Source organism: Natator depressus, chromosome 7 (genome assembly GCF_965152275.1).
Source record: "Natator depressus isolate rNatDep1 chromosome 7, rNatDep2.hap1, whole genome shotgun sequence".
In the NCBI taxonomy this organism is placed as follows: Eukaryota; Metazoa; Chordata; order Testudines; family Cheloniidae; genus Natator; species Natator depressus.
This window is the reverse complement of record NC_134240.1, coordinates 77,833,859-77,847,871: the sequence shown is the minus strand read 5'-3', so window position 1 is coordinate 77,847,871 and position 14,013 is coordinate 77,833,859. Positions and strand designations below refer to the sequence as shown.

At 45.7% G+C, this 14,013-nt stretch overlaps 1 protein-coding gene and 1 long non-coding RNA gene across 4 annotated transcripts in view; one reads left to right on the top strand and one right to left on the bottom strand.

The window, feature by feature from the left end:
* The window catches only part of REEP3 (receptor accessory protein 3), a 68,567-nt gene that overhangs the window by 6,406 nt on the left and 48,148 nt on the right, over window positions 1-14,013 (bottom strand). For both annotated transcript variants that reach the window (XM_074958861.1, XM_074958862.1), the window contains 2 exons: window positions 11,816-11,963; window positions 1,831-1,982 (listed from right to left, as the gene is read on the bottom strand). In XM_074958861.1, the coding sequence (XP_074814962.1) occupies window positions 1,831-1,982; window positions 11,816-11,963 (300 nt within the window). The remainder of the gene's footprint in view (window positions 1-1,830; window positions 1,983-11,815; window positions 11,964-14,013) is intronic.
* LOC141990945 (uncharacterized) overlaps window positions 1-14,013 on the top strand; it is a 39,593-nt gene that overhangs the window by 18,661 nt on the left and 6,919 nt on the right. The window contains exons 1-3 of one of the 2 annotated variants that reach the window (XR_012640302.1): window positions 7,906-8,109; window positions 9,044-9,226; window positions 11,861-12,031. This is a non-coding gene — a long non-coding RNA (uncharacterized LOC141990945). Of the gene's footprint in view, window positions 1-7,905; window positions 8,110-9,043; window positions 9,227-11,860; window positions 12,032-14,013 lie in introns of those variants that run through there. The other variant, XR_012640301.1, reaches the window with a different exon arrangement.

Here is a 14,013-nt window from a genome sequence, read left to right as displayed (position 1 = left end):
GCTGCGGCTCTGCAACTGCGCTGCCCGGCCACCCAGAGCATTGCGCCGATGGCACAGCGCACTGAGGCTGCGCGGGAAGGGGAACAGCAGGGGAGGGGCCAGGGACTATCCTCCCAGGCCAGGAGCTGAGGCGCCGGGCAGGAGGGTCCCCACAGGCCATAGTTTGTCCACCTCTGAGCTATCATGACAGGGACTGAACATGTTACTTGTTAAGATCTTACAGCAGTCATGAAACTCCTAGAGAGTGGTTTACAGAATGTGCCCTTCTGCCCAGGAGCCTCTTGTATGGGATTCTGATAGTACAAAACAAAACTAACATATTTTATATATCAGAATATATATATATAGGGTTACTAGGAAGTTGTCTGAGGAGGCAGGATGCCAATACCCAGCTGTTTATCTCACCTGATTCCACCAATGCTATTACGTGCCTTACCCAAGGTTAGGTAGAGGTTGGGGCATAGAGGACTAGCTGATTGAAAGTCAGCAAGACCAAGATATATTGGCAGGCTGGAGAAGTAACCAGAATATATACTCTCTTACTTGTGGTTATGGCCACTAATATTAAAATTCATTGCCTGGTGACACTGCTGGACGCCCAGCTGATGTTACATAGCCATCCAGCAGCAAGCATATTTATTTCAGCTACAGCTGGCTTGAAACATGGAGCCATTTGTTTTGTATAAAGACCCTGCTGTTGCCATCCATGCATCTGTCACCTCCAACTCAGATTATTGCAGCAGGCTTTACTTGGAGCTTCATCTTAAATAAACTCAAAAGCTAAAGTGTAAAATGGCATAGTCCATAGCAGCTCACTCGGTAAAAAGGTATTTGGAAACAATGCCAATACTCTAGGATCCGCTCTGGCTGCATCTTGATTTCCAGACAGAATTTAGAGTGATGTTTTGAGTTACAAAGCCCTAAATTACCTAGGATGTGTATATGTGAGAGACTGCCTTTCCCCCTTTTGTTCTGGTGCTCGAGCATGAGACGGGGCTGTCAGCCAGGCATTCTCCATGAGGGGCTCTCAGCTTAGAAAGCTACTCTTTCCCTTTCCCACCTCCATTTGCATCTAGAACAGGCCAAAATTTGTTGACCTTCAGGATGTGCTGAAAAACCCAGACTTCTGAATGGCAGAAATGTTGTTGTGAAGAGGGCTGCCATATGTGTTTACGTTGCAGTATTACTGGTTTGTAATTTGTTTGATGATGCTCCTGGTTTCCCATTGTATCTTTAAATCTGTGTGAAGAGCATGTAGAGCCCTACATAGGATCTTTTTTCCTCTTTGCGTTATAAATCGAAGTACAGTGTTTATTGGCACTTGTTCAAAGTATCCAGAGGATACAACAAAAATGTGAATGGTCCTATCCCTTACAGGATCCCTGTATGCATAGTGAGGGGCTGTATTGGTGTATCAACCACACCTCAAGTGAGATGTCATGACAGTAGGCTCCCTCCCTCCAAGCTGTTTCTAGACTCTGGGCCTGTAGTTCCACCATTACTATGATAATTACACATTTGAGAGATGATGCTCAGAGATAAAGAGCTTAATTTCTTTTATTCAATTATATTTATATGTTCAGTAAGTTTTTTCCCTTTGTCTTGTATAGTTGACAAGTTTATTCTTCTCTCGTTTCCCTTTAGAAGACAAACACGAGTGGTGGCTTTTTGGAACGTAACTACACCTGTTGTGTTCCATATTCCACTTACAATTTAGAACCACCCTATGTCCTTTATAAATAAAATATTCTGATCTCTTGGACTACTATATTTGCAAATTACATTGTTATTAATGGAATGCAATACTTTCAAGTAAAACGCTGCACTTGCCTCTTTATGACCTTTAATACTTTTCACAGATTTCATGCTTTGTGATCGTCGGAGACCCCTCTGAGCAAACATCTCATCTTCTGAATGAGTCCCCTCCATTTCCTCATCTGTTTTATCATCTCCAGAATCTTTTTTCAATGGAATTCTGTAACCTAAAATAAAGCACATCAGGCAGAAGTTTGTATGTCATAAGTCTGTATAAATAGCAGTAGCACAAACTTTAAACTAAGTATTTGTAGAGACCATGCAAATGAGGACATTCAGGAAAGTTAAAGCTGTTTCTTAACTCAGATGCTATAAGAGCTTTTCAATTTATTGAATTTTGCTGAAAAAACATGAAAATTTAGTCCATTTTAGCATGTACATTCTTTATTCATCTAAAACACAAATCATAGCTATGTGGAAAATCCATCAATTGTCAATCTGCCATCTGTTTCAAGATAGGAGGGCAATCAATAGTATACTATAAAAATGTCAGGCAGCGCAAAAGCCATTCATTGGCCCTTAAAACTAATCCTTAAAACTATGCTGGCCATGATACAGTGATCTCCTTTAAGTTGTCTCCACTGACAGTGTAATTGTTTATATAGTGAAAATCAAAGCTACCCTACTACCATTTGCTGTTTTCCTGGAGGAGTTTTCTTGAGTCATTGCAGTTTGGGATTAACACCAAATACTGCACACACATGGCAAGTACAGAGCTACCTTTTAAGATATACTTGAAGTTTCAAATCAGGTTTTTTTATTGCTGTTTTAAAGGGGACATTTTTAAAATGAGCTATTTCAGTTTTCAGATGAATAATCTCTGGAACTTTGTCATTTAACCATGGTAGGTTTTTCTCTATTCAGGATGTGTTACATAAAGGATTTTTTTAAGACAGACAGGTATCCTTAAGAAAATGGAAATGCAGTCCTAATAAAGCCAATAGAAAGCAGCATAAACTATGGCAGGCAAAATGTAAGATGGAAGGTAAAGGTCTACGATAGAACTTGAATAGTCAAAAATATAAAAGAAGAAATTATGTCAGGAAAAACAAACAAACAGTTACCTACCTTTTCGTTACTGTTGTTCTTTGAGATGTGTTGCTTATATCCATTTCAAGTGGATGTGTGCATGCCACGTGCACAGTCATCAGAAGGTTTCCCCTAGTGGTACCAGTCAGGTCAGCTTAGATGCCCCCTGGAATCACGTTGTCATGGTGCCGCATATAGGTAGGTCCCTGCCAACCTGCTGCCTCCTCAGTTACTTCTTGTCGGAGGCTCCAACAGAGGGGAAAGCGGGCGGGTCTTGGAATGGGAACGAGCAACATATCTCAAAGAAGAACCGTTACAAAAAGGTAAGTGACTGTGTTTTCTTCGAGTGCTGCTTCATGTCGATTCCAAGCAGGTGACTCCCAAGCAGACTGTCGGAGGAGGGTCGGAGCTCATGGATTCGCTGAAAAAGTGCCATTCTGATGAAAGCTGAATCGTCCCTGGCATAATGCAAAGTGAATGTGTGGACTGACGGCCAGGTTGCTGCCCTGCACATCTCCTGCATAGAGACTTATGCCAGGAATGCGGCTGAGGAGGCCTGCGTCCTTGTGGAATGCGCCGTTAGCGCTGGGACTGGCACTTTCACCAGGTCTTAAGCTCAAAATGCAGAACGTGATCCATGATGAAATTCTTTGGGATGATACAGGGAGACCCTTCATCCTATCTGCTAGAGCGGCAAAGAGCTGGTTAGACTTTTGGAACTGTTGTGTCCTTTCAATATAGAAAGCCAGTGCCTGCCTGACATCCAGAGAGTAGAGCCTTTGTTCCCAGCTGTAAGCATGTAAAACACTGGGAGAAAGATGTCCTGACTTGCGTGAAACTGAGGTACTACTTTTGGCAGGAAGGCTGGGTGAGGCCACAACTAGATCTTGTCTTCATAGAATGCCATATATGGAGGCTCGAATGTCAAGGCCTTGAGCTCAGACACCCTCCTGGCTGAAGTTATCGCTATCAGGATATGCTACTTTCCACAAGGAGGTAGAGGAGCGAGCATGTTGCTAAGGGCTCAAAGGGAGGTCCCATTAATCTGGAGAGCACCAAGTTAAGGTCCCATACTCATATCAGATGGAAGACTGGAGCATATAACCTGTCTAGGCCCTTGAGAAAATGACCTACCATCGGACCTATCAAAGATTGATCAACCGTCCACCCCGCGTGGAACTCCGAGATGGCTGCCAGATGAACCTTTAAGGATGACACCAGACCTGACTGCTTCAAGTACAACAGATAGTCCAAGATGAAGGGTATTGATGCTTGAATCGGAGATGTGCCCTTGTGTGTCACACAAATCGAAAATCTCTTCCACTTGGCTAAGTAGCTCTAATAGACAGCTTTTGGCTGCCACGTAGGACCTCCCTGACAGATGCTGAGCATGCCAACTCCATGTGGTTTAGCCAGGAAACTTCCACGCTGTGAGGTGGAGAAACTTGAGGTTGGGACGCTGGAGGCAACTGTGGTCTTGAGTGATGAGGTCCAGCACCTATGGCAGGGTGATCGGAGAGGCTACTGACAGTTCCAAGAGTGTTGTATACCAGTGTTGGAAGGGCCAGGCCAGTGCTATCAGGATGACTGATGCTGTCTCTTCTGACCTCGAGCAGGATCTTGTGAACAAGTGTGTGTGGCGGAAGACATGCATAGAACAGACAGTCCTTCCACGGTGTCCGCATTTGAGCCTGGGCTGTGATTCAGGAAGGAGCAAAACTGCTGACACTTCCTGTTCAGTTTCATCGCAAACAGGTCCACCTGAGGAATTCCCCACCATTGGAAGATGCTGTTCACAATGTCCGGGCGAATCAACCACTTGTGGCCTTGGAAGGATCTGCTGAGGTGGTCCATCAGCTCATTCTAGGATCCCCGAAGTTAAGACACCTCTAGGTGTATTGAGTGAGCTATGCAGAAGTCCCACATAGCTGAGGGCTTCCTGGCATAAGGGAAGAGAGAGCTCCACCCTGTCTCTTTTATATAAAACAAAGATCCGTGTTGTATTGTCCATCATAACTGATACACACCTGCCCTCCAGGTGGGATTGGAAAGTTTGATAGGCTAAGCGAACCGGTCTCAGCTCTCTGACATTGATATGGAGTGAGTTCTTCTTGGGACCAGAAGCCTCGTATCCTGAGGGCCCCTAGATGCACACCCCATCCCAACATACAAGCATCCGTGGCCAGCGACATCGATGGTTACCACCTGGAGAAGGGCACTCCTGCACAACTGCCTGAGGGTTGAGCCACCACTGGACGGATTTAACAACCCGAGTAGAAAGCGAGACTACCTTGTCCAAGCTGTCCCTGCTTGGACAGCATACTGAAGCCAGCCATATGTGCAGCCGGCCATGTTACTGAGCAGCTTCAAGCAGCTCGGTGCTGTCGTGGTGGGGAAACCGTTGAGTCTCCTCTATGATGGGGCACATGAAAGCGCAACTCTGGCAGGAATGCCCTGGCTTGGGTGGAGTCTAGGACTGCTTCTATAAACTCTATCCTCTGGTTTGGGGATAGGGTGTACTTGGGCATATCCAGCAATAAACCCAGATATTTGAAGGTCAGTTGCATCAGATGTACATGTGCCTCTACCTGAGCCCTGAAGTGGCCCTTGACAAGCCAGTCAATGAGACACAGGAACACCTGTACCTGCCGTCTTCTCAGGAAGGCGGCCACGACTGTCACACATTTGGTGAACACCTGAGGGGCCACTGACAGGCCGAAGGGAAGGACTGTAAACTGTACGATTCACTACAAACCTGAGAAAGTCTCTGGGATGGGACTATCGATACGTCCAAGTATGTGTCCTTCAAGTTCAGGGTGGCATACCAGCCCCCTGGATCTGGGGAGGGGATGATGGAAGCCAAAGCGATCATGCTGAACTTCCATTTCTTCATGAATCTGTCAAGAATGGGTCTGAGACCCTCTTTGGCTTTGGGGTTCAAGAAATATTGGGAGTAAAAACCCTTGCCCCTTAGGTCCTGAAGGACCTCCTCTACCACTCCTGAGACTGGGAGCCTTTGCACCTCCTGCATGAGAAGCTGCTTGTGAGAAGAGTCCCTGAAGAGGGACATGGAAGGGGGATGGGAGGGAGGGGAGAAGCAGAATTGGAGAGGATAGCCTATGTCTACCGTGCAGAGAAAACTCAGCATTCTGAGCTTATCTGGACCCACACAGGATAGAAGTGGGACAGACGGTTCAGAAAACAGGGAGAAGGATCCAGTGACTGGACTGGTGCATCGCCCCTGGACACACCATCAAAAAGGCATACTTGGAACCGGAGGACTGCCTCTTCAAGCCCTGGCCTTGATTGATCTGTTATTCCTTCCCTGCTTCCTGGAGAAGTCCTGCCTAGGCTGGGGAGGACAGGAATGCGGGGGAGGCTGGGCCTTAACATACTTTCTCTGGGTAGCCGGAGTATGCAGTCCCAGGGATTTAAATGTTACCCTTGCATCCTTTAGGCTATGGAGTTTGGAGTCCTTCTGCTCCGAAAACAACCCCGAGCCATCAAAAGAACAGGTCTTGGATTGTCTGGGGAACCTCTGGGGGGAGGCCCGACAGCTGAAGCCACAAACTTCTCCTGGCTATGGCAGAGGACATGATTCACGTGGCTGAGTCAGTTGCATACAGGGAGACCTGCAATGAGGTCCTTGCCCCTGACTTGCTCTCCTCCACCGCAGCTGCAGACTCTGTTCTAGAGTCTGTAGGGATCAGCTCCTTAAACTTCATCATGCTATCCCGTGAATTGAAATTCTAGCAGCTCAAAGTTGCTTGCTGATTAGCAATCCGAAGCTGGAGCCCCCACTCCCACCCCCGGTGGAGTACACCTTTCTGCTGAAGAGGTTCAGCTTCTTCGAGTCCTTGGATTTTGGAGTTGGGCCCTGTTGCCCCTATCTTTCTCTCATTCGCAGCTGCTACCACCAGTGACCTCAGCTGTTGATGAATAAAAAGGTATTCATACCCTTTTGAAAGTACAAAAGATTTCCTTTCTATCCACTTAGCTGTACGTGGGATAGAGGCATGAGTCTGCCACAAGGTCTTAGTGGTGGCCTGGATAGTTTTTATGAGGGGTAATGCCACCCTTGAGGGCCCCTTGGTGCTAAGATGTTCACCATGGGGTCCACTGACTTGACCACTTCCTCGGCCTGGACACCCATGCTTTGGGCCACCCTGTGCAACAGCTCCATGGGCTCGATTGTCAATGGGGGTGGGATGGTAGCGCAAAAAGATCACCACCTCTCCACTGCCTCATCGGCAGGACGACGACAAGGATGCCCTGGGCATTATCGGGCCCTTCTGACCCCCAGCTTTCATCCTGCACAGTGCCCTGTTTGGTGCCGGGAATGGTCTCAGTGCCGGCATCTGCACAGGCCTCTTCTTCGAGGTCCAAAGCTGTCTTTGTGCCTCATGGTAGGAGAAGGTCCCGGGGCGGTTAAAGGGCATGCCCTTCTGAAGTGACAGACTGGGAGCCCCTAGAATAGGTACCCTGGGCCTGATGGTATGCCCACGGGGTCCAGAATGGCCATTCCTTGGGCCTCTGCCACTGCACCGGCCACGGTACCATGGTGGGTGGCTTGACCTTCCTATAGTGGCGCCATTCTGAACTGTGCTGGCCGCACCTTGAGTATTAAGACTCTGCCTCGGAGTCCAGCGAGTGACTCCAAGCACAGACACCACAGCGGTGCAAAGTGGGACAGTGCAGGGGAACGGTGCTGGGGGGCAGGAAGAGGAAAGAAGGCGTGCGATGCTCCATCGCTGCTGGCTTGCCTCTGGATGGCGCCATACCTTGTGGTGCCAGAGGTCTTTCTCACCTGGCAGTGGACGGTGGTGCCATCATGGCCGCCTCGAATGTGTCTGGGGTGGAAGGGAGCTCCAGCTCCTCCACCTGGCACTCCCTAACAGGAGAGTCCACTGGCGCAAAACTCTACGGACCCCTTCTTGTGCCTCTGGTCAATGCCAACTGCATATGTGGACTTCGGTGCCAGGGAGTGACAGTGATGAGAGTCTCTATGCGTAGAGTCCTTCCTCAGTGCTGTAGCGCCTCTAACAGAGGCCAGTGCACTACGCACAGAGGTGCTGGGTGCCGTGTCCTGCTAGCCTGGAGCCGGTTGGGGACAGAGGGCTGACTCCATGATGAATTGCTTGAGCCTGAAATCCCTTTCTTTTTCAGTTCCAGGGTGGAATCCTTTGCAGATCCTGCAATGACTTGTTTGATGGGATTCCCCAAGGCACTTTAGGCAGGAATCGTGGGGATCACCCTTTGGCATAGGTTTGTGGGAGGTCCTGCACAGTTTAAACCAGGGGTCTCACACTCAATTTATCTTAGGACCAGTGCCAGTCCTCAAACCTTTGCAGAGGGCCAATAATGTCACTCATGCTGCCCAGAACCTGCCCCACAAAACTCCATTCCCCCCCTAAACTCTGCCCCCAACCTGCCTACGGCTCTAGGAGGGAGTTTGGATGAGGGAGGTGGTCTGGGGTAGGGGATTGGGGTGCAGGCTCTAGGAGGGAGTTGGTGCAGAAGGGGTGAGAGGTTGGGGACAGAGGCTCTGGGAAAGAGCTTGGATAGGGGAGGGGGGGTGGGGACAGAGGCTCTGAGAAAGAGTTGGGGGCGGGAGGGGGGGGGACAGAGGCTCTGGGAAAGAGTTGGGGGCGGGAGGGGGTATGTCGGGAGGGGTGGGGTGCAGGCTCTGGGAAGGGGTCGGGGATGCGGCACTTACTTGGGGCTCCAAGACGGTGCTTCCCCAGGATCTGCCCCCGCAGCTTCCCACTGGTCGCAGGAGTGCTTGGGGCGGGGGCAGCGCACAGAGGCACAGCCCCGCCCCACCCCGGGGCCACAGGGAGGGGCCAAGAGCCACATGGAGCGAGCAGGCAGAAGCTGCTCAGCTCCGCTGTGCGGCCGATGGTGGGCGGGGCCCCGGGCCATTGTAAATGGCCCAAGGGACACGCCGGGGGGGGGCGGGGGGGGGCGCAGAAGGCAGGGCCAAGGGAGAGACTCAACCCCAAAATTCCTGGATCCCCGCGGGCCACATCAGGGAGATTCTCGGGCCGCAGATGGCCAGTGGACTGGGAGTTTGAGACCCCTGGTTTAAACCCTTGGGATCGAGACATACCCTGAACTCCAAGAAGGGAAACAAATTGGGGGAGGGGAGCCCGAACACAAACTAACTATAACTAATACTAAACTATTTAACGATTTACAGGTTTGGAGATAAGAGAAATCACTAGAGAACTGCTTGCTGAAGCAAGAGAAACAGGTCCAACGACCGTCACTGGTGGTGGAACTGAGGATGTGGAGGGTTGGTATTGGACTTCTGTGTGGCGCCATGAAGGAGCAACTCCAGGGGATGCCTCAGCTGACCCAACGGGTACCTTCTGATGACTGTGTACGTGGCATGCGCACACCTACTTGGAATTGACATGAACAGCACTTGAACATACATACATTTTTGGTTAACTGCACTGTTCTTGAGGGTTTAAGAGGGCTTACTTTTTAAATATATGTACTCAACCTTACTGATGTTTTGTATTTGGGAATATATATTTAAAAGAACAACCCACATCACTAGCCTCCCTACCCCAGTATTAAGAGATTTGCAGTTAGAGATCACCTTGTAAGATTTAGAACAGGCAAGCTCCTAATACAAATCTTTTTTCAAATTTCTGTGCATAGAGGTAAGTGCAAGACATTCTTATCTCTATAAACACAGTGCCAAAACTTGTTTCCACTCAGGTATAGTATCTCCTGTTAGCTACAGAAATAGGATCAAAACTTCTTTAAGAAAAGGAAAGCATTGCTAACAAGCATTCCTGTTTAAGCATTGAGGAAAAGGACTACAGGTCCCTACCTTTTGCATGCCGAGTGCAAATTATGACTGTACCTACCCTAAATTTAACTGAGTTATTAAGATTCTCACCAGAGGGCGCAGCTGTTTCCAATATATAATTTCAAAGCTTAGCTATGACCTTTCTGAAACATTTTATTTTGTATCTAGAAATAGAAAATACATATAAAATGCAAAAAACAAACAAGCAGATTACTAAATGGATCAAGTTTAACCAGACTAAATATTTTACGATTTAATAATACAGATAATTTAGATGAAACTAATTTGTATTAGGATAAATGTTCATTTACTCAAACAGGAATGTCAGTAGATCATTGTCAAACAATTCAACAGATAATGTATTAGTTATCTAGAAACACCATGTACATAGCAACTGCATCACCTGTAATACAACCATATGTACACATACAATAGGAATTTGTAGGCTTTTCCACTGACCAACTCTCATTTTATTTAGATGACGGTCTCTATGCCAGGCACTTCCTGGGAATTGATCCTCAGCTCAAGCTAATGTCATCACCTGCTCCAGATAGCTATTAATCCCCAGGAAATGCCCTGTATGGATATTATTTAAATAATGAAAGCCATTTTTCATGTAATACTTACAGTCGGCTTTTCAATACTTAAATCAGGGGTAGTCTATTTTGTGTCAAGGTCCAAATTTCTTGGTCAAAGATATAGTCAAGGTCTAGCCTCTAGAGAAAAATAATAATAATCATAATAATAAACCAACACTAATGATAATAGGTAAATGAAAAGATTTTGGGGTCCGTTCAAAAGCATCTGGCGGTCCAGATTTGGCCCACAGTTTGCCTATTGACTACCCCCGACTTAAATGAAACAGAAAAGGAGGAAAATAAAGCAGAACTATTCCTTTGTAAGAGGCAGCAGCTATTTTATAATTTTAGTCAGACTTCAGCTATAAGTAAGGCTACAATTATGTCACGAAGTCATGGAATCCGTAATTTCCACTGTCCTCTGTGACATTTTCTGCCCCGGGGCTGGAGCTCCCAGCCACCCTCCTCAGCTCCCACCCCCCGCCCTGGTGGGGATCCCGCATCAGCCCGGCCGCAAGAGGGGGACCCTGCAGCTCCCAGCTGCCCCGAGGGCAAGGGGACTCCACAGCAGCCCAGCCCCACAGGCAGGGGACCCCAGAGCTCCCATGCACCAGAGAGGTAGGGGACCCAGGAGCCCCAGCAGCACTGTGTGCTGAACCCGCCTACCTGTTTTCTCAGGGATATTTTTAGTGAAAGTCAGAACAGGTCACGGGCTCCCGTGAATTTTTGTTTATTGCCTGTTACCTGTCCAGGACTTTTACTAAAAATATCCATGGCAAAAACTTAGCTATCTAAGATTTCTACCCTTCTGAACTTTTTCATTTTCTTTAAAGTAGCGCAGAGATTCATAAGCGCTATTCATTAATAATGGAAGTTGCGATACCTTCCAGAAACTTTACTATTTAATCTACAGTGTCAAAAAATTCTGGAAAACCACCTGTTAACTTGTGCATTTGCACTTAAGATACAGCACAGAAACTGAAATGCTGTGTCACTAAGTACTATTCTTCACTCCCAAATTTTAATTTTCCTATGGCAACTCCTCAATGGACTAAAATTACTTTTGTTGCTACAAGCATGTTCACTTTTTAACCATCTTTTTAAAAAGCCTGTTACATTCACCCTTTTTTCATTAGTTTGTTCTCTTCCGATTTACTTAATTGCCACAACTTTTCACGTGTTCCATGACACCAGTGACAATTATGGGTAACATCCAATAAATCTGACTTGCACGTCAGCATTTTTTATTTATTTATTTAAGTTAGCAACACAAACCACAGACTCAACAAGATAGACAGCAAATAGATTATCCTCATATCTCCCCCAGTAGAGCCACGAAGGGAAAAGAACCACCGAGAAAAGAGTTCAGAAGCTCAGTTTTGATGGATATAATCCCAGTTGAAAACATTGCATATCAAGCCAGATCTATTCAAATTTGCAGGAAGAGATTGGGGTTTTTTCCACCACAAATATTTAAGAGAATAAAAAAGTTCTGCTCTTTCCACTTCCTGGCTTTTACATATCAGAATTTAACAACATGAGTACCCCAAAACTTTAACAAGCTACATACCCAGAGACTCACTGACAGAACTTTTCGTTTTCTTTTTGGTTTCAGGTAAAGTCTGATAGGGTCTTTGTCCCACTGGCTCATCTCCTTGAATAGCTGTTAAGTCATGCATACTGAAACTTCTCAACCGTTCACTTATTGCACCTTGACCCTGGAACACAATGATAGCACTTTTCAAGAACAAATGGAGAAACCTTTAGATTTGCTCTTCAAATTGAGGTAAGGTTAAGTACATGCTTTCTTGCTGTATTACAAAATTCTCTCAACAGAGATATGCAGTAGATGTTCATTTGTTTTAAGCAGCATTCATGTTTGTGTTTTTTCCTCATGTAAATACTGTGACATACTATGGACACATGGAATATTCAAGATATCAACTTTATAAATGTTATGTGTGTCTTTATGGGATTGTATTCTGGCTCCACTGGAAAATTACAGAAGCTTCCTGCAGGAACTAAAGTCACAGGGCAAACCCTTAGACAAGGAACAAGTCTGGAGAAGCTTTACCCTCTAAGGAGATCGTATATACTGGTATGACCTCATTAAACAGGCTGTCAAAGAAATAAAAAAAAACTATACAACGTGACCACCCTAACATGGGGAGAGATGTCATTCCCCTTGATCGAAGAACTGACAGACTTCAGACTGGGCCCAGAGGGGCAGGCCCTCTGAGAGGACCTGAAGTACTTTAAAAATCTGCTAAGGTCCCCATGTGGAAGATGGGTGATACCTGGGAAACCAGACATGCATGCAAGCAGTTTATTGTTTTTAAGATGTGTTCCCTACAATGCTTTTGTTCCAAATAAATACTTGGCTTTACAAAGGCTGACTGGTCACAGATTAACTCTGTCATTGCCCCTGAGAGACCAGGACTGTAAGTGCTAAACTAAATACAGACCTGATGAGATGATCACAGTGAACTGAATAATTGCAGCCTAAATCCGCAGTCTAGACAGAGAGAGTTGTGGGACTCTGCCCTAAGAAAGATAATGGCTAGAGGCCTGATGCCTAGTGGGGTACCCTGAAGGAGGCCATAAAGGGGCCATAAAGGGGTCGGAGGTGCAGTTACCCTGAGAACTGTGACAAGGAGCATTTTGTTCAAGCTTAACATTAGACTATACCTTGTAAAAGGAATTTTTAAAAATTATGAATTAAGTTAGTAGTCCCAATTCCTAATGCTTTTGCACACTGCTTTTTATTTCTGATTTATTTATTCCTTATTCTAGGTGGATTAAAAGAGATTTTTCCCCCAAAAAAGCCTTTAATGCCCAATCCATCAGACAATGTACCACCTAGTACCACTTTTCAAATATCTGAATGTAGTTGTAATAGCCCTTTAATTAAAATTACCAAAACATATTACATAAAGATGTACTTGCACTTGTTTCTCCACAGTATGAAAAGTATTTGATACAGAAAATCAATAAACATGCTGATAAGATACTATACTTTTATCCTATATACACATTAGTGTGTTTTGCCTAGGGTCACCCTTGTGTCTGTTCATTGCAATACAATCTGCATGCAGTGAATGAGGCAAAGGAGATATATTTTTATCACTGATCAATAAGTAGACGCCAGCTTCAATCACTACACAATACCCAATCTTTGCAGTGAGGGACCCAAAATGAAGAACAGGCCCACACCTAATTATTTCTGTGGAACTAATATAATATATGACTACGAAATGGACTACTGTAATGCACATGCACAGAGAAGAATTAGAGTTGCATTTAGTATTTAATGTTTCCCAATTTTAGTAATCTACTTTGCTGCTATATTTTTCAGTGTAGGTTTTGGATAGAACTTTTAAGTTTATTTTCAAGAGAACATAGAAAAAGCAAAAGTGTTTGGCAGAGAGGAAGGTAATGCTGTGTCCTATGAAAGCTGTGCACTCAGTGAGACAAGGGCTCTTGTGGAGCACTGCCTCACTCAATGTGCATATAAAAGATGATACAAAATGGCTCCATCAGGGCTCCTTCATCCCATATATACCCTCCAAGATTGAAAATGTCAATCAACTTTGTTATGCAGATAGCAAATACAACATTGGAAATCTTTTTTTTTTTTTTGGTTAAATGAATAGGTCTTGCAAATCCTTAATTACATTTTACGGAACACAGAGGATGAAACTGGAATAACTTTCATATACTATTGGAGAGCAGTGACTGTGACTTACTACACACGTTCACTGTGTGAAG